At 42.8% G+C, this 25,470-nt stretch overlaps 1 protein-coding gene across 3 annotated transcripts; it reads right to left on the reverse strand.

The window, feature by feature from the left end:
• Positions 1 to 1,129: 1,129 nt before the first annotated feature.
• mast3a (microtubule associated serine/threonine kinase 3a) lies at positions 1,130 to 24,666 on the reverse strand. Of its 3 annotated transcripts, XM_031563006.2 has the most exons (28): positions 24,430 to 24,665; positions 22,515 to 22,546; positions 21,082 to 21,448; positions 19,703 to 19,785; positions 19,404 to 19,476; positions 16,841 to 16,916; positions 15,774 to 15,925; positions 15,175 to 15,250; positions 14,572 to 14,781; positions 12,238 to 12,339; positions 12,007 to 12,139; positions 11,593 to 11,657; positions 11,331 to 11,416; positions 10,772 to 10,980; positions 10,488 to 10,626; positions 10,243 to 10,375; positions 9,957 to 10,122; positions 9,687 to 9,788; positions 9,415 to 9,537; positions 9,187 to 9,305; positions 8,730 to 8,908; positions 7,959 to 8,080; positions 6,259 to 6,456; positions 5,356 to 5,576; positions 5,084 to 5,206; positions 4,830 to 4,966; positions 4,494 to 4,681; positions 1,130 to 3,962 (listed from the first exon to the last, which is right to left on the reverse strand). In XM_031563006.2, the coding sequence occupies exons 3-28, from the start codon at positions 21,162 to 21,164 to the stop codon at positions 3,163 to 3,165; spliced, it is 4,098 nt and encodes a 1,365-aa protein (XP_031418866.1). In that variant the 5' UTR covers positions 21,165 to 21,448; positions 22,515 to 22,546; positions 24,430 to 24,665; the 3' UTR covers positions 1,130 to 3,162. The 3 variants fall into 3 exon arrangements, with proteins under 3 accessions (XP_031418866.1, XP_031418868.1, XP_031418867.1); XM_031563008.2 differs by lacking the exon at positions 21,082 to 21,448 and having other exon boundaries at positions 24,430 to 24,666; XM_031563007.2 differs by lacking the exons at positions 22,515 to 22,546; positions 24,430 to 24,665 and having other exon boundaries at positions 21,082 to 21,888.
• Positions 24,667 to 25,470: the final 804 nt, after the last annotated feature.

Genomic DNA, 25,470 nt, shown 5'->3' on the forward strand with positions numbered 1-25,470 from the left:
ATCTCTGCATGCACTTTCTAGATGGACCCCCTGCGCCTGAGAGATATGCAACATACTGAATCTTGGTCTAAAACTACGGGGTGCGGCACTGAGTTAACCTGTTCCCACATCCATTTTCATCCATTGAAATGTACCTGTCTCAAAAGTCCTGTAAAAGCATTGAGGAAGAGCTTTTATAAACCAGTGCTGCCCAGGATGCTGCCCATCTTGGCTCACCCTTTCAGATATGCCCCTGGTCTCAGTCTAAGACAGCCTGCCCACAATATGCCACACAACATCAGATGGCATACAAATCACTCACAAAACTGGCATCACTGAATATGCTAGTCCCATTCAGTATAGCAGGAGTGTCTGCGTATGAGCAATTGAACCAAGTTAAGGCACAGTAGGCCTGACTTCGTGCTAATAGACCAAAGTCTGACTTATGAGATCAGCACAAAGGTGTATTAGAGCCACAGGGACAACTGTAATGTGTTGACAGTGAGAAAAAGACTAGAGAAATACTTCATTATCATATTCCATAAGTTATGCCTTTTCTTTGCACACTGAGGTATATTTAGTGTCCAGTCTATAGGTAGCCCTGTTTGGGAAGCCTTGTGTTTTATGTTGAACTTCTTTGGTCATTTATCAAAAAAAGAACATGAATCTTTGAGATCCTGTTGTTTTAGTTTGGTTTCAAATAGTAAGATAGTACCATGCAATAACGACAAAATGTTTTACATTTCAATGTACTTCCTAATACCATGTAGTGGTTTGCGAAAACAACCATCAGGTTCAAAGGTATAAAATGCAGTAACATTCAGGGATCATGTCACAACACTAAGCGTGGTCCTCCTGCATGTGAGAGTCTCAGATTGAACCGGAGTGACAAAATAGCACAAGTTAGGAGACCAAGTTTCCAGTATGCCTTCCTTCCCTTGCGGGTTTTGATTGATCATGATTTGATCATCATCATTTGATTGATTGAGCAATTGATCATCCACGCTGCTGTATACTAAACAAACTTCAGTTACAATATACATTTCGATTATTGTTTATTGCAGAGAGCAAAACAAGGCGATGGAGGTGGGGTATTTCAGAAAACTGGCTGCTCTGCATTGTAAATAAAGTGAATAGTAGAGGAATGATCTTGGGGTAGTTTGTTTATTGTCAGCGCTGTTCAGACGAGGGGACAGGGGATCACATCACCTTTCATCAGGGCACAAAAAACCTACAAAGGCTAGAGTATGAGACTGACGTAAACATTATACAAATCTACTAGTGGTGGATAAATATTTCACACAGGAGCAGGTGAGCCTGGTTGCTATAACCATAGTCAGACAGAGTGTACTGCAGTACTTGAAGCATTAACAACAGTATGTGTAAAAACCATTTCCATTTGTGAATCGTAACAAACCCAGAACCTACAGACATGATATACAACTTAAAGGTGATTAAACCAACATTCATTGTTCACTCGACTGACCCCAGAATTACATTAGGCATACTTCTATATGGTGACACTACGTCTGTGTATGTTTTCTAGAATGTTCCAAACAGTGAACCACAGAAAGTGGAGTCTTCACCACTACACTTAACAACATGGGTAACCCAAATCTGCAGAGTGAAATAGTTACTGCCAAACAAAACATACTAGTTCTATATTCCATTTCCAGATGGACAGAAATGACAGAAAATGGGAGTGTCTGATATTTTCAAATCGTAGCCTTATAAATAATGCATAGTTCTCACACAGGCAGTGAATCCATTCTAATGCTGGTGGATCAGTTCTGCATGTCCTACTCAGTCCTAAGATCTGTAGATAAGTGGACATTTTTCTAGTGAACAAAATTGCAAAAAAAACCTCAGAGGGCATCAATAAATGCATCAACACATTTGCTTTAAAAAAAAAGAGCAGAGTGCATATTCAGGTCACAAATTCAATGACCTTGCCCAATAATAAACATAATTATTTCATACCCTATCCCCTAAAATAGTTTTGTTACGTATTCTTCATGTTAAGCAAAACCATTTAAAATACCCTTAAAAATAAAAATAAACATTAAGTCCTTGCTAACATTTTCAAGGTAAAATTATTAGCATCACATTTTACACTAGAATGTAAACATTTACTGACACCCAGTTGTTAAATAGCTAAAAGGACAGTCATGCATGTCTTGTTCTAAATCGCTAGATGCAGAGGGAAGATGCGTTGAAACATGGGAGATCATTAAATGACAGATATCATCACTACAGCAAACAGAAAGTGAGTTTTATCTTCCATTTTGCCACCTAGAATTTTTGATGGCCACGACAATGTTCTCGAAACTGTGTTTGTGCCAACAAAACATTTGCGAGTTATAAAGCACATCTGATTGAATGAATCATATGCTGAGGGACTGGTGATGTCATGTTGGGTTTGGCTCAGACATGGAATTTCTTGTTCTTCATTTTCACCTAATTTAACATTCTGGTACATTTGGAGCATTTTGTATGGGCAGACATCACAATATCACACCATATTTAAGAGGCACTGGATTTAACAGTTAGAGATGAGATGCATACAGAAAACCTACAAAAAAAAAGAAATGTTAACAGCAACACTAGGAGGGTAGACAGTTTATTTTCTAACGCATACCACCATAATAAGAGTGGAAATGGATGGAAGACATACCTTCAAACCAAGCTATTGGTATTAAGTCGAAAAACCTTTCCTTTGTGTTTTGTTGTTCCTGTCGTTTCGATGAAAGTTAATGTTAAAGACAGAATGCACATGTCAACATCATAACAAGCTAATGTAGTCATGAAAACATGAATCGAGTGACCTATCAGCAGGACCATGGGCATGTGTGTGCAAAATTATCAACAAGAGATCCACATCACTTTCATTTCCCTCCTTTAACGAGCAGATATTAAAGAGAGTAATAAATAAATTCTGTTTTTTTTTTCTAAAGTAGGGAAATACAAAAACTATGTGCTACACTTGTACTAATCCAAACAAAGAGAACCCAATTATGGCACATCTTCCATTCACTGTGTTGTAACGAACGTTCATAATGACCCCTTCCTCCCTAGTATCGCCTCAAACTAGGCTTTCATCGACAGTTCTAATCTAATGTGGAAGCCCCTGATTTAGTGTGTGTGTGCGAATCTCTCTGTGGGGTGTCCCCCACGCTCTGAGCTCTACCGTCCATCCTCCTTTTGTCCCTTTATTACACCCTTTTGGAGTTTTGTACCACGGTTTGGGATTTTCTCTTTACTGGTTTCTACAGGTGGGCCTGAGGTGATCCATGCTGCCGCGTACCGGGGCAGACTGCTTGGAAGGGTGGAGGGCGTAGTGATCATTTCTTCTTCTTCCTCTTCCTCATTGGGGTAGTCGTAGCAGACCTCCCGAACAGCCTCCTGTTTCTTAAAGGAGTCCCGGCGATCGGACAGGTTCAGTTTTTTCATGACCACCACGTCACTGGAGCGCAGCCTCTGGCCGCCCAGGAATCCTCCCTGTCGGGCGTGGTCCCCCACGCAGACGAACCCGGAGGCCACGTCGCCACCGCAGTCACTCAGGCTGTCGCCATCCATAGTGTGGCGCCGCGTGGAGTAGGCCTTCTTGTCTCCATAGTAAGCACCGGAGAGTTTCTCAGCCGACTGAACCCTGTTGAGCAGCGGCGAGCGGGGGGGCTCCGCGCTGCGAGGCCGCACCGACTGCCTGGGGATGGTTGGTGGGGAGAGGGTCTTTCCGTGGTAGGAGTGGAGACTTTTGGGGAGCCCCGGGAGAGACGACGGAGAGCACTGAGGGGAGGGAGGCTGCGTGGCCGCTGGGTTGCAGGCCAACGGTGACGGGGGGATGCTGCTGGTTGATTTGCAGCGGCCAGCTTTGGAGAAGCGGATCTTGGAGCCGAGGACATGCAGGGAGCTCGGCCGGTTCTGAGGTATTGGTGAGTTGGGGGAGCTGGAGCCCGGAGAGGAGCTCTGAGGAGAATTGGAGTCTGCAAGAGAACCAGAAACAACACTGGCACTCAGAACCACAGACAACACTGACACTCAGAACCACAGACAACAATGAGACTCAGAACCACAGACAACAATGACACTCAGAACCACAGACAACACTGGCACTCAGAACCACAGACAACAATGACACTCAGAACCACAGACAACAATGACACTCAGAACCACAGACAACACTGGCACTCAGAACCACAGACAACACTGGCACTCAGAACCACAGACAACACTGGCACTCAGAACCACAGACAACACTGGCACTCAGAACCACATGCTGAATACTGGCAGACTAACTTTGTAGTCACACAAACATTCAATGCACACAGTGAAACTCAACATAACATAAATCAAATACAACAGTTGAGGGACTCTGGCAAATGACTACACCACTATAGAAACTGCTACACTGCTGCTTTTTTTTTTTTTTCAACGTGTACTCTTTTCCCACCACATTAGTCATACTTGCACACTCCACATCTAATGCAGCACCTCAAGATCTGTCATCCTCTTACCAGCTGAGTAGTCAGGTGCTGGACTCCTGCAGGGTGTATTGGGTCCCGGAGACAGGCTTTGCGTGGGAGAGTCCGACATGCTGTCGCTGGGTGACGCAGAGTGATGGAGACCAAAGGAGAAGCTGCGGCTGTTCTGAAGGGTGGGGTTGTTGTGTTTTGGGAGCTTTTTCAAGAGGCTCCGGCGTTTGCTAACCCACACACACACACACACACAGAAAAAAAACAGGTGCGTTAATAAAATGTTAAATACATTCTGCATGAATGATTAACGATCATTTCACAGAGCTATGATTGCAAAAGATAGCAAGGAAAATGTGAAGGCATTCTTAAAAGTACCTTTCTTTATCTTCCTTCCGCTTACTCTTCTTGCTGCGCCTCGCCATCTTGCCTTTGTAGCTGGCCTTTCTGGCTGGTCCGACCTTGATTGAGGTGTTCTCCAGAGCAGTCGTCTGCAGGGCAACTCTACTCCCACTCTGCATCCAGATAAGTAAAGATGTTTTTTTTTGTGCTAATGCTTCACAGAACCAGTCAGTTGAATTATGTCAGTCAAGTCAGGCTACACTTTCGTTGTGGATACTTAGCTCACTCACCTTCAGCAGAAGCTCCACCACATCCGTATGCACCAGACCTTGGATGCATTCCCCATTCACATGGGTAATGAGGTCCCCAGCCTTCAGTCCCGCTTCGTGGGCTGGGCTGCCTTCTTCCACACTCTGTGGCACCACAATGCAGAAAAAGCAAGACACAACCTCAGGCGGGGGGGGACTAAAATATACCCAGTTGAAAAAGAACACATTGTACGGGATGCATCTTCCCCAACAATAGCGGCGTTGTTCCCCCGCTGCACTCTGAGGACACTCACCCAGACCATGTGGTGGACTGTGTACACATCAGAGTCTCCCATGTAGACCCGGATGGCCCGCAGAGCGAAGCCATACTTCCTGCCGGAGCTGTGGATGATGATGGGCGGGCGGAGGCAGGCGGCACTCAGGTCCCTGCTGGGAGAGGAGTCCCGTGACGAGGGGTTGGAGGACAGCGAGTGGGAGGACATGGGGCTCTTCTGGAGGCCACCTGCTGTGTCGTCTGAGGGGAGAAGCGGGACACAAGAAGAGCATGAATAACATGAGCAGATGGGTCCAACCTTACAGCGGGACTGCATGCCAACATTACATTTTTTACATTTACATTTAGTCATTTAGCAGACGCTTTTATCCAAAGCGACTTACATATGTGTGACTTACAATGTATACACATTTTACATTTACACTGATGGCACACTGCACATCAGGAGCAATTAGGGGTTCAGTGTCTTGCTCAAGGACGCTTCAACAGGGAATCGAACTAGCAACCTTCTGATTACTAAACGACTTCTCTACCACTGTACCACTGTCGCCCCCGTCACATCCCGACAGACACCAGAGACAGAGATCAGGAAGGCAAGCATAGTCTGACTCACGGTCACCATTTTTGTGTTTTTGTTTTTATTTTACATCACTTGATAGCAGTGTTAAATTTAATGCATTTATACATACATCACACCTTCGCTTGCTTTGTTTTGTTTCTCTTTGGTGCGTTTTCATTCCATGCACAACCATTCTGAGACATAAATCCATGTGGTGCAAAGCTCATTCACTAAACCCTAAACATCCGTACCAGTGATGCTTTTAGTTGCTATAGTACTTAGCCTCAGTGGTGGGACCCAGCTCCTATGCCTGAGACCCGGGTTAATGCCCAGGGGAGCATGTGACACAAACAACATGCCTACCTGGTGTGACAATGAGAGAGAGGCCAGATGCTGAAGCTGACTTGGGAAGTTTGCATCCAGGAGGGAGTCTTGGTTTTTCAGGGGTCTCCAGTTGCTGGCCGAGGCGACGAGGGCCCCTATTGTCTCTACGAGGTGGGGGCCTAGTACCGGTTGAATTGCTACGTAGACGGATGCGGCGTAGGTTGGTGACAAGACCCTCTGGTAGACAAAACACAAACATACACAAGACAAAAAGGAAAAACCAAGACCATTATACAGTGGCTGGACTGGGCAAAACAAATCAGACTGTTTCCTGGGGGTAACCATGTTAACCATGTTTTGTCCACTTCGTGGAAACCATTTTAGCCAGTTGGACTGCTTTTGTTATTCCTGTGGGAAGTGTTTACATTTTTTTTTTTTTTAAAGAGACTGACCAGATGGAAGAACGAGATGCAAATATGGTTTTCCGTCACAAACTCCATTCACTTTACCCCCGCAAAACAGTTTGAGTGAGAAAAAGGTCAGCAACAAGCACTTCCTATGTATTGTACCTATCCTTTCCGTTTTATTCACCACTCATTTTGTTTCTGGAGTGGTAAAAGCTTTCACAAATGTTAATTTGTTTTGCCCTTCTGGGACACCGTACTATTAGCATGTCAGGCTAATAACACCAGAAGCACTCTACCACTTTATGATGCACGAGGATGATTTTTTATGACACTCCAGCCTGTCTCACTTTGACTTGCATCACTTGAGGCATAGACACAACTATTTTAAATTTTACCAAACATTTCCAAACATTTGGAATTACAAGGCTAACCTAGCAACAACTGTGCTGTCAGCTACATCCAATCAGACCAATCAGACTCAGCTAAAATCACAGTCCTGCAGAACCATTCGATTGTAAAATCTGTTGTGTAAGAATTCAGCTGTAACTAAATCCTGTGAAGGGGCGATTGTGAGGGGGAGGGGGTTCCCACTGCTGCACACACACACACACACACACCATATTACTTCAGGCTCCATGCAGACAGGCACAGCTTATATAATCCCTCTCTCCCTCTCCCTCATCTAGATTTTGGTCAGTTAAGTGACTTACAATGAACATTTAGTCTGTTAAGACTATGCACCTGTCTACAGTGCTGGTGCATGCTCTTTTTATGGGGAAACCAGAATTGGAACAGGAAAGGTAGCTTCTGCTAATTAGACTTGCTCCACAACTTTTAAAAAAGTGAGAACATTTGAACACTTTGCCTTATGAAGAAGAACCACACGTAATCTATTCTTTTCATGATAAAGACACCATTAAACAGTATCCATTTGGCATGTTTCTTAGTGAAACAAAGTAAGGTAAGGTGAGGGCAAGACTTGGTTTTATCCATCAGGTTAATTCAATCAAATTATATTATTTTTCATCATTTGTTGCGCTTTGGTTGTGCAATCTATGTATGAGAGATGAAAAACATTTTGATGAATAATGGATTACTTTTGATAACTTCGTAATAATAAAAAAAACAGCAGGTCATCTGCAGAATCAAGCATGAAATGTCCAGGACCATACAGTAAATCAGTAATGAAGTAACATTTTCCATTTATGTTATCTTTACAGTAGCATAAAACCAAATGTGTAAGCAAATACTGGCACCTCAGAATAGGCCACGCCTGTGCACACTTCAAGTAAATATTGTTCACACTGTATAGTAGAGATACTGGACTCTGACCTTCATCCTCAGTTGAAAGGGCCAGGCGTGGCATGGTCTCCAGACTCTGAGTGCTGTTCATCACCTGTGGACTGCCACTCCTCTCTGACGGAGAGGAACTCGACGACGCTCTGGGACGAGGGCTGACGAGACAGGTGGGATGTACGCAAAAGCAAACGGTTTGTGAAAACGTAACATTCAAATGCAACCGTTTTAAAATGGTGAAGGGACAAAAGACTCATTCCGACTGCTAGTGTGGACAAACAAAACATTGTATACCTCTGTGTGACGGTCGGGGTGCAACCATACATGAAAGTGTACACATTTATGTACCCCCCTTTTCTCGTAAATGGTGCTGGCCACCTTCCTATATGTTCACTTGTCCTGTCTAGTGGGGGAGTCTTTTGTCAGGTATGTACATGTGAGTGGACCCTGAGGCTGCTGCATTTTGTCCTCTGTTAATTAGAGGCTTAGCAGACTTTTTGAATTGGTATTTTTCCTTTATACCTTTTTTGTACTGGATCTTTAATGTGGGTTCCCTAATCTGCATTTTTATGGATTATGGTTTGCTTGATCCTTTTCAAGCGTTAATAAACCCGTACGACTTTGAACCCTCACTATAGACGGTAACCCGACACTCCGGCCGTCACACTCTCTACTTCTGTGGCCATTACAAACCCATATCTACTAGCGAATCTAGAATCAGAATTGCAGTAGAAAATCAGAATGCGAGCGATTGTATAAATCCTTCATAACCTTGAGCTCTTGAGATCCCTGTGGTGTAGCCCTTACCTTCCTGCTTTGGCTCCACCCTGATAGGGGTCACTGGAGTGGCCCAGCAGAGACGCGTCCCCTCTGTAAGGAGAGGGGTGGCCATCCCACCGGTCTTCCTTTTCCTCACTGCAGCTGCGCTCAGAGGAGGACAGGCTCAGGTTGGATGGGGAGGCCAGGTACTCCGAGCTGCTGTACACCTGAGAAACACACACACACACACACACACACACACACACACACACACACACACACACACACACACACACACACACACACACACACACACACACCACACACACACACAGTCGAGTTACAGCTATGGCTCAGAACTCACAAAACATGCTCGCTGAGCTGTGTGGACTCAAAGCACCAGCTGAATTGCAAACTGAAAATAATAGTGGTTCTGTCATTGAGGAATAATTATGTGGAATGGTGACGACCAGGATGAGAGACTGGTGTGTCGCAGATGACTCACCTTGAAGCGATGGGAACATGAGGAGAACTTCTTGATCTCCTGGGAGGACTCTTCGTCATTGGTTTCATCATCGTCGTCATCGTCGTCTGAGCCTGTGTGCTGGTACCGATCAGAGCGAGCTGTGGAATGGCACAGGCAAACAGTGTTACTCAAGCTAGAAGCAATTCCACAGCACCTACAACTGCTCACACACTCACACACAACTGAATGCTGAATAGCGCCACCTACTGTCAAAGTAGCTCGTGTCGTCTTCGGTCTCTAGCTGTGGAACAAACTCCGCTTTCTGCCGCAGCAGTCCGTTCCAGTCCAGACCCCGGAAGAATATGTGATGCTTCACCTCCACTGCTCCGCCTGCCGGCCACACACAGACACACAGGACGCTCAATCAGGAGCCACACACACACACACACACACACACACACACACTGACGTGCGGACACACCACTGTGGCATTCAAGTGTAGTCTGTGGGGGCTGCCGACTTCGACAGTGAAAACTCACTGGTTCCCAGGCGATCCAGGGGGCTCTGCTTAAGCAGTTTGGTGATCAGATCTTGGGAGTCGGCGAGAAGAGCATCGTCTCCTTCTGGCCACATGATGTCATCTGTGTGCAAAAGACGGCACAGCGATAACTGCATCTAGGTCACTGGTAGAAGCCTTGACCATAATCAGGTTAACAACATGACCGCCAATGTGAGGGTGGGGAGGTTGGCGGTGGGATGGTTGGTGAATGGGGTTTACGATGGAATATTAGAATGTAGGTAACACTCACCACTGACAACCTGTCCAAACAGTTCCTCTGGTGTGTCCCCGAAGAAAGGGACACAGCCCACCAGGAACTCATACAAGATAATGCCCATTGCCCACCAGTCCACTGGCTTGCCGTAGCCTTGTCTAAGAATCACCTCGGGAGCAATGTACTCTGGAGTGCCACAGACCTGCCGTGTTTACGCAGGGAGAGAGAGAGAGAGAGAGAAAAAGAGAGAGAGAGCACGATCAGACACACTTTTCTCCGCTGTGTTTCTGAAACACTGAGCAGGCACAAGGCAGAATCTCACCTGTTTATCAATGAACTCCCTCGTGTCCTTCTCGATATGTCCTTCATACAGGTTTGTGGTCATGTTCATCAGACCAATTTTTGACAAACCAAAGTCAGTAAGCTTGATGTGCCCCATCGACGTGATCAGGCAGCTGAGAACAGAGGGCCGAGGCATCAGTGAAGAGCACAAATAGCATCACAAACAAAACAAAACTGTAGCTATAATCTGCCACGGCCATGTCACAGGATCAGCTCAGAACTCACTTGTCAGGTTTTAGGTCTCTGTGCACTATGCCATAGTTGTGAAGATATTCCAGGGCTAGAACAGTCTCCGCAAAGTACATTCTAGCCATGTCCACAGGCAGAGGCCCCATGTTCTTCAGCAGATTGGCACAGTCCCCGCCTGCAAACGCACGGAGACAACATGACAACATGAGGGACAAAGCAATTGAAAGTAAAACAAAATCACTGAACTTGTACCCCTGAGACGGCACAGAGAAAGGGTGACGTGAGGTTGCCACTGAGGAGAACGAAACCCCTCGACTTGCCTTCCACATACTCCATGACCAGGCAGAGGTGGCGCCGCGTCTCAAAGGAGCAGAACATGCTGACCACGAACGGGTTCTCGGCGAACGTCAGGATGTCTCGCTCCACAAACACCTGCTGGATCTGGTTCCTCAGGATCAGGTTCTGCCGGTTGATTTTCTTCATGGCGAACCTCTGCCGGGTCTCCCGGTGCCGCACCAAGTACACAGCCCTGTTAAAAGAAAAAAAATATTCCAGACACCAGCTCGTTTTTCAGAGAGTAGAGAGAAAATATTCATCATAAGAGAGCACAAGTGAGGGCAAAAGGAATTGAATCCAAAGGATGGAACAGGTGAAGTGCTACACACACCGCATAGGTTATTCATATTTTTGTGATAAACATTTCGACTGTAAGCAGCCCTACATAGAACACTGCTTTGTGCGCTCTTGATACTTTGCATCAATGTATTGCATCAAGAAGCTTTATTCAAATCTTTATTCTTTATTCAAAACAAGATTTAGAACAGTGCTAGCCGTTTCTGGATTTCCATTAGGCACGCATGTACAGTATTGTCTTCCTACCCGTAGGCCCCGTTACTGATGAGCTTTATGGTCTCAAAGTCCCTCTCCAGCGGTTTTCTTCTGGGAGGGGTACAGCCAAGCCGGTTCTGAGGCGCCAAACAGGAAACAAAAGAGCCCCTTATAGTGAGTGGTGCATCACTACAAATAGCCTGGCCTACAAATAGCCTGATATCTGAACAAGAGTCTGTCTTCATGTTGAGTCTTTGCCTGTCATTCTGAATTTCAGACACATGACTCATGTCTTTGTGACTGCTCCCCTTACCTCCGCGGTGTCACTGGACTCTTTCACAGCGCCCCCTGCAGTGCTCTGTTGAAGCTGCACCATGTCTAGAACAAGACCAACAGCACATCATGAGGAAAGTGCACCTGCTTCACATTGAGGGGTAGAAGTCACCACAAACCTCATGATTCGATATATAACTGTAATCTTGATTCTTACTCTCCGACTCTCCAAAACACCAAATCAAGATTAAATTATATATATATATATATATAGATTCAAAAATGAATAGGTGGCCCTTCGTGAAACTGCTGACTGTCATGACAGTTTCAAAAAGGGTTCCCTGCAGATCAGAAACACTAATAATTAAATAATACAACACGGACTCTTGGAGTCTGGCTGTAAATAAACAGTCATATCAGGCATGACGGCGTGCTAGGAGAGAAACCCCTCTACCTTCCAGCGGGTCCCTGTTCAGCCCAAGCTGGCTGATGATGTAGCGGGGGATGTCTGTCTTTACACCCTGGCCCTCTTTGGCATGGTCTTCAGCAGCCTCCAGACGCTGGTAGAACTCTTCCGGGTCAAACTCCTGTCAGAGAGTGGGTTAAATGATGTCACAATATCGTACACAACTGACAAACAAATCCACAGTGGATGTGATGACACCTTCAGACCATTTTCACCTACCAGACACTCTAATAATCTTGCAGGTCTCGATATGATGATGAGAATCTTCTTCACAAGTTTGCTAATGATGGCCACCTCTTCACTTTCAGAACGTTCATATGCCTGATGAGAAACAGGAAAAATCCAGACAATCAGCTCTAAACCATGTTGAATGCTTAAGGATTTGTAATTCAGTAACTTAACTCATTGTGTCCAGATAAACCATAAAGAAGTTCTTGAACAGTGACGTCAATCTACATAAATCCAGGGTTTATGTTTTGACTTCTTTACCGCAGTCACAACATGAGTTACCATGAGAAATTACAGATTTAAATACAAAGAAACCTGTCTGTATGTCAGTTGACTTGAAAGACCGCTTTTACCAGATACCATGAACTTAACTGCCACCCTTCTTGCAAACACTACAAGAACTTTAAAAGGAAGTTACATTCAAGAGAAGTTGAAGAGTTACTAACAAGACTGACAGGAAACAATTAAGGATATAGTTCTCTCAGGAAACTACAATAAGGGGGGGCATTCCAAAGTAAACATTTGAAAACAACAAAGTATGTCTGGATATGTGAATCTGCCTTAAAGCTGCAGTAGGGAACCCTTATAAAAATAAGTTGTCGTATTTGCTAAAACTGTCACTATGTCCTGACAGTAGTACACGAGAGATGAAATCAGGCTCCTCTGGCTGCACCCTGCACTCCTAATGGCGTTTGCAAAAATCCACGGCAACCGAATTAAAACAACCAATCAGAGTCAGGAGGAGTGTCAATCACTGCCTGTGCACAAGCTTCAGGCAGTCCCCCTCGACATATGCTCTCATTTGGTCAAGTTCAATATCTTCAGTAAGCAGCTGCAGGGACCTACAGGACCTGAAAGGAATCAAAACTGATGCAGATTTCTGCTGACAGGTAGATACCCCTGCTTGATTTATGTTTGATTTGATTTTCAGAAAGAAACATCATGTAAATACGAAGCTGCACAGGCACCCAGAGGGTTTCTCCCTATCGCTGCTTTTTAACCATCTTCACCATCTCGTGCTTAGGGAACTATCTTCACAGTTGGCAGCTGCTAGCGTGTTTTAATATGAACTCATGTTAATATAAACTTGTGTTAAGGGTTTCTACCATTCCTATTATAGGAGGAGACTGTAACATCAGCTAGATAACTAGCCATCATGTCATGCAAATGGTCTCTGCCACTAAAACAGTTTTAAGGTTATTTCAAAGTTTCCTTAGCTAGTAAAGTAACTAGGCAACCATAGCTATCAAGTAAGACCATTTGCTGCATAACCTAAAGCAAAGTTTAATTTCTCAAAATCAGCATGAAAATGTAAAACATTTTTTATAATAAATAAAGAAATTCACAGCACATAATCACCAACTATATCGTCAAAAGACATGAGTTAACAGGCTACTACAGAACTACTTACAGCTGCTTTAAATCCTGAATTAATCAGGACACAAATGTGTCAAATGTAAAGACCACTTTTATCTTTAAGGGCAGCTTAATATAATTCAAAATAATACACCCATCCAACACACCCTCCCAGATGTACTAACAAACACTCACACACACACAAAGACAGGCAGATCCAAAGCCTTCCCTGACCATTCACAGTGACAATGCTTTCTTTGAGAACCATCTTCACAGTAACTCATGTTAATATAAACTCGTGTTAAAAGCTGCACATGCACCCTGAGGGTTTCTATTATAGGAGGAGACTAACATCAGCTAGATAACTAGCCATCGTGTCATGCAAATGGACTCTGCCACTTAAACCGTTTTAAGGTTATATAAAAGTTTCCTTAAGCTAGTTAGCTAGTATAGTAACTAGGCAAAAATAGCAACCAAGTAACACTGTTTGCTGCATAAACTAAAGCAAAGTTTAATTTCTCAAAATCAGCATGAAAACGTAAAAAATAAAAAAGAGAAATTACAGCATATAAATCACCAACTATATCGTCAAAAGACATGATTTAACAGGCTACTACAGAACTACTTACAGCTGCTTTAAATCCTGAATTAATCAGGACACAAATGTGTCCAATGTAAAGACCACTTTTATCTTTAAGGCCAGCTTAATATAATTTAAAATAATACACACATCCAACACACCCTCCCAGATGTACTAACACACACACACACACACACACACACACACACACACACACACACACACACACACACACACACACACACACACACACACACACACACACACACACACACACACACACACACACACACACACACACACACAGCCTTCCCTGACCATTGACAGTGACAATGCTTTCTTTGAGAATGTCAATCCCCTGCAGGGGGGAATCGGGCAGGCTCACCCACCTCATGCAAGAGCCTCTCCAGCTTCTCCTGCAGCTCCACGAAGTAGCTAGAGGTGATGAGCGCCTCCTGGGACTTCTGCAGGCAGTCCCTCACCAGCTCCACCAGCTGGTGCTGAATGAAGCCCAGCACGCCGTCGGCCAGGGGCAGAGAGCTGTCTGGGCAGCAGTCTGCGATGACGGCCAGCAGGCGACCCTCCATCTGAGCAGTGGCCTGAGGGAGAGGGACCGCACTCATGTGAGAACATCATGCTGCAGTCCCACCAATTACACAACAGCACCACCAACAACAACAACAACAACAACAACTACTACTCATGTGCTAGGCATGAGTGTACATGTAAACTGGATCATTAAAACTATACTGCTATTCTGCATTCATCCAAAATAATCCCTTTAACAATTATAATATTGCAGAAATGTAGCTGACCCATCACATTGCCACAGATTATATGCATCTACTCTTACTTTTGCATTTTGAATTTAAACCTTTACCAGGGCACTTTCAGCTTTAGATTGTTGATTAGAATGGGGAATTAACCAATTAATGAATTGGTCAGGGTACAACATTTCCCCTCACAACCATTCTGGTGTGGTAGCCCTTTACCTTTGGGAAGCGCTCCTTGTAAACATGATTCATCATGACGATCTCATTATCAAAAGACCCGCATGTGCGTCCAGGGCTGCAGGGAAGACAAAAACATTTCAAGCAGGAAACAACTCAATATAATTCTGAAATGATGTACAGGAGGAGCAACATCTGCTTGTTTATTTCCTTCTCAGGTGTGTTAACCTACACGTAATAATAATAATAAAAAAGGGTATTAGGTTAAGAGGAGGTGGCCTTAGGCTTGTTGTGATGGATGTGTGTGTGTGTGCTTCTCAAACAGAAATGTTGGTAGAAATAACTAGTCAATACTCCTCACCACACCTCCTCCTACACCACACTGTGGCCTCATCTCTCATTTATCAAATCACAGGTGCAGGCAAAAACAATCTAACCTATCAGAAACCTTTTTAAAAGTTTTTTTCCCCCAGTTCTGACTATCCTCCAGGTGCTGTTACTGCAAGAAAGCAGGACGCCTGCGAAATCATGCTGAACCTGATATTCCTGATGTAATACGCCAATACCAACAAACTATGTGTGCCTACCCGTATATGGTACGTTTTTCTATCGAAAGTTACCATGTCCCTGAACACACCAACCTGAGACTGCGGGAGCGGCGCAAGGGAGGGGGGTGCGGAGCCTCCTCATCGGCCACACTCTCATTACTGAAGTGCTTGGAGAGGAAGCGCAGCTCATCCAGAGTGGGCTGAGAAGGGAACTGGTGCAGCAGTTCCTGTGAGGAAGACAGGGACTGGAAGAGAAGAAAGAGGGGTGGGGTGTGGGGGGGTAGAATGCATCAATAACGGCAACCACTCTTGTCAAATTTCGTTTCACGAAACTATGATGCCTCCAGAGAGTTTGCTAAGCCCTTGGAGGCATTGGATGCTTGACTGCTTTTGAGATGTGTCATTGAATGGTTACAGAAACCCACATTCAGTCAGAGTTCTTTTGTGTTATTTGCGGAGAACCATTTGGCACCAGAACAATTTTTAAATAACTTGGCAACTTTAAGGTCTTCATTGCTGTGTTTCATTAACAAGTCTAAAGAGGCAGACATGGCCGAGCTTAAAACATAGTTGCAACACGCTAAACCTTCCCCTGTATAGATGGTTATTGTTTTGTGGGAACAGCGACTCAATACGCCTGAGATCATAGTTCTATCCATAACTGCCTCAGGTCCCATGAGACGCCTGTTACATAGACTGGAATTTCAAAACAACTTCTCAGACCCAAGCTCAGATATCAGCAGAGGAGAATGAGAGGCAGTGCATATGACAGGAGAACAGCTTGAAGGAGGAAACTAGAGAAGCTTCTGTGCTTCCCGCTACATAAAGACTTTACTGACAACAGCTCAATGGCACATTGTTGAGAGATGGTGACCTCATTGTGGGCTCCATGCATTGCGATATAAAACAGCAAAGAGAAAGCGCTTGTTTTCGGTCAACTTTCGCTACACTGTGAACCATCACATTTCACTGCTGTTTAGCATATGGGTCTTTGTTTCAGCTGGAAAATTGAGAGGAAAAAAAAAAATAAAAAAAAGTTCTGAATTCATCCTAATAGTAAACAGTCTAAGAGTAAGGGGGACTATTCCACAATATGTCTCACAAACACAGAGATCATGGAATAGGAATCATGGAATTCCTCATGGAATGATTCCACTCACAGAAACAGAGGAGTTGGTGGGGTTAGTTCCATAACCCGAGGACAGGGAGGCCACTGACCATCTCCTCGCGTCCGCTCTATAAGAAACCACATAAAGAAAAAAAAAAAAAAAAGTTCAGCCTTCAAGCACTGGGCCTTATGGTCAACTTGAGAAACTTTAACATCGCCAACAAAAGACAACCGAACAAATACACATTCAAACAGAGGAAAATCCACTTTAATAGAAAACTTGCTAGTTGGTTATTATTAATGGGTCAGAGAACAGGAAAGACCAGTCTGAGTCACCTAAATGGAAGTGAACAATTATGGTGAACCACTTAAAAAAAAAAAAAAAAAAGACACGCCTTTCTGTTAGCATAGTACATGTGGACAAAGTACAATAAAAAGACACAAAGGAGGTGAGAAAGAAAGAAAAACAGGGAAAGATAATAATTATTCAGTGAGTCATGGCAAACAGAGCACACCTGTGTACCCTCTAATCTTTGTTGTGTGCCAAGAACAGTGTTTTCCTACAGGCAGCGTCCATGCTAATGGATTTGTGGTTACGTTCCTCTAATGCACCCTATTTAGTTAAAGTGTGGACGGTAAGTGGCATGCATCCCGCAACAGTGGCATGTGTAATATATTCAGAAGTGATACTTCCCACTAACATTTCTACAATAAAATGAAAGATAATGAATTCAGTATAAGTAGAAAAGATAAGCTTCTGTACCAGTTATGTAACGTCATTGACATAAAAGGACAGTTTAACATTACTTGTGTCCAATGTACAGTGGCAAGCAAAGGTTTGGGGACTCCTGGTCAAAATGCATGTTACTATGAATAGTTAAACAAGTAGAAGATTAAACTGATCTCCAAAAAAACATTATTTTCAACATTTTAAACAGCATTAGTGTATTATTATTGTTTTGTACAGTTTTAGAGTGGAAAAAAGGAAAGGAGCATGCAAACATCTCAGATAACTTTCACCAACATCTCAGACCTTAATTAGCTTCTTATGGCAATGGCTTACAAACAGCAATCGCTACGAACGGCCAGGCGATGCAAATGTCTAAGCTTTATAAATATCCAGACTCCTCAAACCATGTCCCAACGATCAGAAGCCCTGGGCTCCTCTAAGAAGCTGCCTAGCGCTCTGGAAATGAAAATAATAGATGCCCACAGAGCAGGAGAGGCTATAAGATGATATCAAAGCGATTGCAGGCCCTTTCCTCAGTTAGTAATGCAATCAAGTAATGGCAGTTAACGGTGAAGGTCAACTTGAGGTGTGAAAGACTAAGAAAACTTTCAGAGATAACCACTCGTAGCAAATCAAAATCCCTGTTTGAGTGTAAAAGACCTTCAGGAAGATTTAGCAGACTCTAGAGTGGTGGTGCACTGTTCTACTGTGCAGCGACACATGCACAAATATGACCTTCATGGAAAAGCCATCAGAAAGAAATCTTTCTTGCATCCTCACCACAAAATTCAGCCCCAGAAGTATGCAAAGGTACATCTAAACAAGCATGATGCGTTTTTTGAAACAAGTCATGTGCACTGTTTAAGTTCAAATACAACTTTTTTTGGCCGCAATGAGCAAAGGTAAGTTTGGAGAAAAAAAGGATGCAGAATTGTACTGTTAATAAGCACGGGGGGTGAATTGCTTATGCTTTGGGCTTGTTTAAAAAGCAGACAAATAAAAATACGGAGCAGTCAAAACATTGTCTGCATTCCTTCTGTCAATCTAACAGGAAAGAAATGCATGACAGATATCGGCAGTCCAGGAGTATTTCCTTATAAACAAAATGGAACTCAGGTTGCCATTTATTTAGAGGCACAAAGTCAGATAGATTCAATACCATCAACAAATATGTAGACTTTTCTCTCATCTAGTTCTTGACCATTTGCATCGCTGTGTTGTAGTACCAAAACGTGTCTTGTTTTCTATGGAGATTTAGCATTTAATTTGTGTTGTATAATCACAAAGCCTTCATTACGTGCTAGTTATGCTGTGGTCCAACATTTCTTGAGCGGTTATGTTTGTATATTGACAGGTTAGGGGATTAACCAACCTCAAATCTCAGTGATCTTTGACAGCAAGAGCCTGAGGACTGCTGCAGTTTCCCGTTACATGGAACTGATAAGAAGTCCTCGTCCCATAATCACTGCAGCCTTGAGTAAGTAGGCTGTGCACGGATTTCTGGGTAATTGCTACAACAAATATCAAGTCCCTAGGTCCTCAGGGTAACGCAGTGGCCTGCTTCAGTTTAAGATGCAAAAATTAAAAGAGAGGATGTTCCTGTTGCCCTGCTGACCTTCAGAAAAGAGCAGCACACACCTCAGGATAATGCCACACTTACCGTGAGGGGAAAGGCCTCCTCGAAAATGCACACTGTAGTCCTAACAGCACGTCACGTTGGGCGATTGTGGACATTTAACATCAGTATGAAATAATTCATTTTAAGCGAGAGCAATAGTACAACAAGGAAGGACTCAAACACAGAAAACAAAAAGAAAAGTAAAAAAAATGTCAGGCGCAGCCCAATCATCAAGCGCAATTAGTATTTAGTAAAAACACATCTTACTTCCGTATGAAGGGGAAGTTGACTGAAGCGCTGCTGGAAACATTTCTGGGACTCTCCGATGGACTACCACCAGCTGGGGGAAAATAACACACACACATTCTGTGAACAATGCACTTACAGATTCACACTTCTTTTGTGAGCCTAATTTGTTCCTTGTCATGTCTGAGACAGTTGCAATGATCAGTTAAAGGCGCGCACACACACACACACACACACACACCTCAATTTTAAAACATTTCAGTGAAAGAATTCCAGTGTCTTACTTTCCATCCTGACTGAGAAGCATGATCATTACATACCCGTTTGGAAAGGTAGAGGAGATAGCGGCCGTGAAAGCGTTGGAGAAGGGGTCCCAACTGCCAGGCTTTTCCTCTTGTTCTTACTGTTGGACCATAAAAGTACACACTTTAGGATAGCTTGTAATGTCTTACATGTCTATGTCTAATCCCAGATATGTGCAAATTATACAGATTACGGGGAGTCGCTGTAGAAAATCTGTACACTGTGCTGAGCAATCTTTTGAAACATGCAAGTAATATCAAAGGGAAGGACATAAGACAGGGAATAGGAGATCTGACACAGCTTGACATTTTTAGGTCGGCATAAAACATACCAAACAAGCAAACTCTGCTAAAGAAGTCTAAAATCATCCTGAAATGGGGGAGCTTGGAATAGGATTTGAAGATCTCAAACTAATAGCCTGGCTAGTGAGCTATTAAATGGACTGATTAGAAATCGACAATATATGTGGTTAATATAGCCTACTTGGTGCAAGTCTACAAAACGTATGAGCAGCATGAACCAAAGGAAAGACAGGGATACTGGGAAGATTAGAAAACAATTCCAAGAAGCCCCTTCTTATGGTATGACTATGATGAATACAGCTAGGTAGGCTACTACACCGATTTTAAACATCTGCTTTCTCTTGCCATGTAAAACAGTGGCAGGACAGACATTTTCGCTCATCCAAGATGATCCTAGAGCTCTGTAATGACAAGCCAACAAAATATTGCTCCGAAAGAAATATACCAGAAAGGATGTTTTAAGTGCGGTGTAGCCTACAACATAAGGCAAAGGCAAAATGATCAATCAATAAAGCAAAATCAATAGAGCAAAATAAAGTCATCATCAGTATTTAGATAAGGTATGAACTCCCTGTTCAGCATTAGAGGCGCATTCAAAATCATTCTTACGTGCAGTGAGGGCGGCCTACGAGCTTGTCAGATACAAACTACCATAAGAAGCGTTGAAATTGAGCATTTGGTTTATTAACTCTTTAGAATAAACGTGAAGCTGTTTTTTTTGAGGAAGGGGGAGAAATTTGCCACCCCAAGACGATGCACACAAAAGCGCGTGTGGTTTGCAATGGCCACGTTTACTCTTTCGGAAACAAAACAGGGCGGATGTAAAAGAGCCCTTGGCATAGCGCACAAAGAACGTCCACTCGATGAGAAAATTGTTGTTTCAACTTACATTTGCGATGAATAAACATCATCTCGTCAGTACAAACTTTGGTCAGCAATTGTCCTAATCTACTTTGTTTTCTACCAAGAACAAACTTTATGGTCTAAACGCTAGCTAGCCTGCATAGCTAAAAGCAAAATCAACCTTTCAGTTCTCAGAATAGAATGACTGGTAGCCTACATGGTATTAAACTAATAAAATGTTGATGAATTACCCTTTATTCCGTTTAAGTAACGCTCCCGTCACAAGCTGACTTTTATAACTGGAACACACTGTCCAATAATTTCGATCGGACATGCTGTCGACTGGGAAGAAGCGACACTTCTTCCAACGATTTCATAAAAAATGCAATTAAGTATCCAGGTCTAAGATGATTAAATCCAGACAGAAGAAAAGAGTTTCGTGGTCGGAGTTCCAGAACTCGGGCGAGTAGACTCCATCACGCAGGAAATTTGAGTCGATAGGCGACTTGTGGCAAGAGATGCCATCATCGCGTTATTTCTTTCCAGTGACACATAGAAACCATCCTCCAAAAGAAGTCCTAAATGGTTTGTCGCCCGTCTGTCGCTCTAAAAAGAATCCTGTGAAAAGTTATTGAAAACTGTATTACGTTTGGCAGCCACAACATTGCTGCATGACTATTACTGTACAAACGAGACCATTTAACCAGCTAACACTAGACAAACATGTAGGAGGAAGTTGTCACCGAAGGATGTGACTGTTGCCTTTGAAAGGAGATCGTAGAGTTCATTCGGATAGCCCTACGTCACATGCCAAATTTCTGCATGCTCTTATTCTATCAGTATCACTAATGTTGTTGTTTGGACTATGTGCATGCTGGTTCCGTAGCCTATTGTGTCAAGAGTCAATGCTTTTTCTACTTTTTGAATTTAATTTTCCATGTGTTCCCTGTGACTATTTCAGATAGTAAGACAGAATAAATACAATTTTAAATGATCAGTTGTACACACAGACACACACAGACACACAGACACACACACACACACACACACACACACACACACACACAGTATGTAGTTAGTTGTTATTGTTACTGTGTAAGACATAAATACTGACAAGCGTGTGTGGTTTGCAATGGGCAGATTTACTCTTTTGGAAACAATACCATGCAGATGTAAAAGAGCCATGTGTATGCTCAGTATTTACATGGCATATCTCACCCTAGAAATGCAACCATAAACAAATCACATGGTTTCACCCTCTATAAAAATTTGAACTTGCTTTCAAATTCGCATTGTCTATTTGGGGTTTATCCATTACACTCTGCTAAGACCTACCACTAATACCTTGTGACTCTGTAGTTAGCATACATGCAACTGCAATTCAAGGTTGAAAATAAAAATGGTACTCTTACAGAAAACAGGATGTCTAGGCTAGTCCCTATAGGCCCCTTTATGGTCGTACAGGCAATGCTTAGAGGTTCCTCAAGGGGTTTTGTAGCCTGAGAAGACTTCAAGGGTTAATTATAGAAATAAATATGAAGACCCCCTAATAGGTCTAGTTCACACTTTTAAAAGGTGTTTTGGAATACCTTGTCCTAACCCTGATGGCCAAAGGGATTTTTCACACAGCCCATCATCGGAGGGACCTTAGTAAGACAATTTATACATAATGTAATGTACTTACATATTTCCTCTTCGTGGGAGACTTAACTCCTTCTGAAATGATAAGAAACATGAATTGAACCCATTATTTTCCCTACATAATGTCAAACAAATAATAATAAACAGATCTAGAATTGTTATGCTTTGTCTCTTAACAATTCAGTGGAAGAAATATATTGTGAGTACATATTTGCATGTTATTTTTCTTGTTTTTTTGCCTATGTGGGGTATGTATATACTGAGCAGCTGCCAAACAGGGAGCATATCTGAAACTTGTTCTATTCTAAATTCAATAGTCAAAAGTCAATTGCCAGTTGTACAAATCATGTTGAGCCAGATACTAGGCCAAGCTGATTGCATTATTAAGTTTATGTGCAGCTAATCCTGTCCAACTTCATTTTCTGTAAATAACACCTCCTCAAAATGTTCAGTCAAAGATGCCTTTAGAAGATCAACATAGGTGAGCAGTACAGGAAGTGACCTTCTCTTTATAAAGTACAGGCAGTGATACAGCCAAAGATAGTGTTGCAAACATGATCCCAACCTCTCAATGACATTAGTAAATGGTGCCTAGAGCCAATTACCTCAATCACCCATTAGTCCATATTAAAGTTGAAGCTTAATTATTCATATTGTGGTGTTACAGTGGTGTTTGTCTACTTTCTATCACAATGGAATCAGAAACAATCAACAGACTGACATGATTAGCCCACTGCATTAAAATCGTGCACTATCAATGTATTTGTGAACCAGACAGGTAGCTTTTGGAAACTACAGGTGGTTGTTTCTTGCAAATTAATGCACAATAGAACAGGGTGGTATTCCTCAGAGTAAGTAGTAAACCTCCTAATAAAAGAGCCCCATGGCTTAATTTTCCTAGCAAAACAAAGCCATAGGGGTCTTCATGTAGGAGGCTTACCTTTTACTCAGAGTCAACAACAACAACAACAACAACAACACAGAGATACACAGTGACTAAGTGACTAAGTAAGTGAGCTATACACAGAGAGAGACTGAGAGTGCGTGTGTGTGTGTGTGTTTTGAATTTCTCACTACAGGTAGTTTAAACACCTTAATAGGCGGCGACTCTCCTGCATTATTCAAGTCCTTGCGACATTTGGTTCTTGAAGCCTACTTTCTGTTCATTTCTGCATTTCAAAAATGAACATTACCATTGTGAACATCTCACCAACAGGAGGCTATAGGCTCCAAAGGGCAAAATAGGTAGGTTAATCAGATGGGAGGACCATACATAAAAAAACAATCTCCGTTCATTTAAATAAGATGCCGTAGGTTATCTAGCCTAGTTAATAAAAATCTAACTCAGACAAAACAAGTCTGCAAATGAAAAGGGGACAAAAATTCCCATATCACCATGGCAACTGGAAATGGGAACATAGGCTATAATTTGTGAACAAACTGTCCTACATGTGCGATTTGTAGGTCAATCTTATGAATCATCTAAGTCAATCGCTCAAGAGGTATACATATTTTAATTGAATTAATTGTGTGTTCCCGAACGTAGCCTACCTAGTCTGCCCGCTGACACATCACATCGAATTGGCTCCTTGTTGCCGCCGCCTTGCGCTTGTCTATGAGTAGGCTATCAGTAGCCTAGAATTTCATTAGCTGGGGCCATAATATGAGAGACAATCTGAAATATTGCTCAGTTACACAGACCAGAATTCCACAAAGAAGCCCCGATGCATCTGCGCTTGTATTATTTCTGTAGATGAAGCAGCCTAGTCTATCCTCCTAGACACAGTGGCCAACAGCGTTAACAAGCAACAGAGGGTGGAGGCTGGCAGCAACATCTTAAGGAGCAAAACATTATTATAAGCAGGGGTCTAAAGATCGCGATGTTAAATGGTAGCAACCTGCGGTAAAAATGATTTAAAGGCCGTTTAACCACAATTGGGCGAATGTTTGTCACCTACCTGGAGTCCACGGCGTCTGAGTATATTTGGTTCGTCCATTGTGAAAGGCAACCAATATTTGTCTCCATTCAAAATTTAGTCCATTGTCTTAAATGTTCCTCATCAATTTGGCTAAAAGCGATTCACAGTTCACTGCACAGCATCTCTAGGCTACCTAACGAAGAGGTTGTCGTTATTTCGAACATGCCGGAGTCACCTGACCTGATGAGGATTTAAGCAATTGGTAGACCCATTCAGACAATTCGTCCAATAGCGACCAAGCAAAATGATTTGTGCAATGGTGTATTGAGCATGAACATGCATACAATGTAGGCCTAATGCACATCTTATTAACAGTGAATTGTTGTACGTCAGGGTGTGTGTTATGCTCGAAGGGAACCTGTCATATAACCACGGTCACCCTAACTGCTAACTGGGGCATTGCATTTGGTATCTCTGTTTCCCAAAATATACTCTGTGACATTCTGTGACATTATTCAGCTGCTGTCACTACAAATAGACATTCCATAGACGTTTTCTTATTTATTTTTATTTTTTACTAAGGCAGACTTAACGACATACGTAATTTTTTTTATGACGTGAATGTAGTCCTATAGAAAAGAGGCCAGTGCCTTTGGAGATGTTTTGATTTAAAGGAATGGCATCTCATTTGTTCGTTTTATTCATTCTTATCTTGTTGCAGACGTTTGTCTTTCATATAAAATACATCAACAAAGCCGTATAGAGACCAGAAACCGGTCACATGATGTAAACAATGGCCTGGTACTGATAGTCATGGGGCAGAATGGCCCAATTGATTATTGCTTGTCTCCAAGTGGCACCACAACGCTTTGATGTAACAATGGAACATTGATTTAGCAACATTGTAACACTGAAATGAGCCTCTGGCTTTGTCTCTCTCAAGTTTAGACTGCTGTTTTGAAACCATTCCGAACCTGCTTCCATCTCTGTATGTACACACACAGTTGAGGAAGGGAGACTAAACCTTAGTGAATGAACAGTGTGTTTTATTCTGTCATTAAAGAATCTCTGTTATGTTCT

Source organism: Clupea harengus, chromosome 25 (genome assembly GCF_900700415.2).
Source record: "Clupea harengus chromosome 25, Ch_v2.0.2, whole genome shotgun sequence".
Taxonomy (NCBI): domain Eukaryota; kingdom Metazoa; phylum Chordata; class Actinopteri; order Clupeiformes; family Clupeidae; genus Clupea; species Clupea harengus.

Bases quoted from the DNA above. Each gene is read 5' to 3' on its own strand.
- mast3a (XM_031563006.2), bottom strand. From the start codon at position 21,164: ATGTCCGATCGAAATTATTGGACAGTGTGTTCCAGTTATAAAAGTCAG. The intron at 14,782-15,174 runs GTAAAGGGCTAC...CCTCTCCCTCAG, and splicing joins ACAAGGAGCGCTTCCCAAAG to GCCACTGCTCAGATGGAGGG. The intron at 5,207-5,355 runs GTGAGTGTCCTC...GTGGTGCCACAG, and splicing joins CAGTCCACCACATGGTCTGG to AGTGTGGAAGAAGGCAGCCC.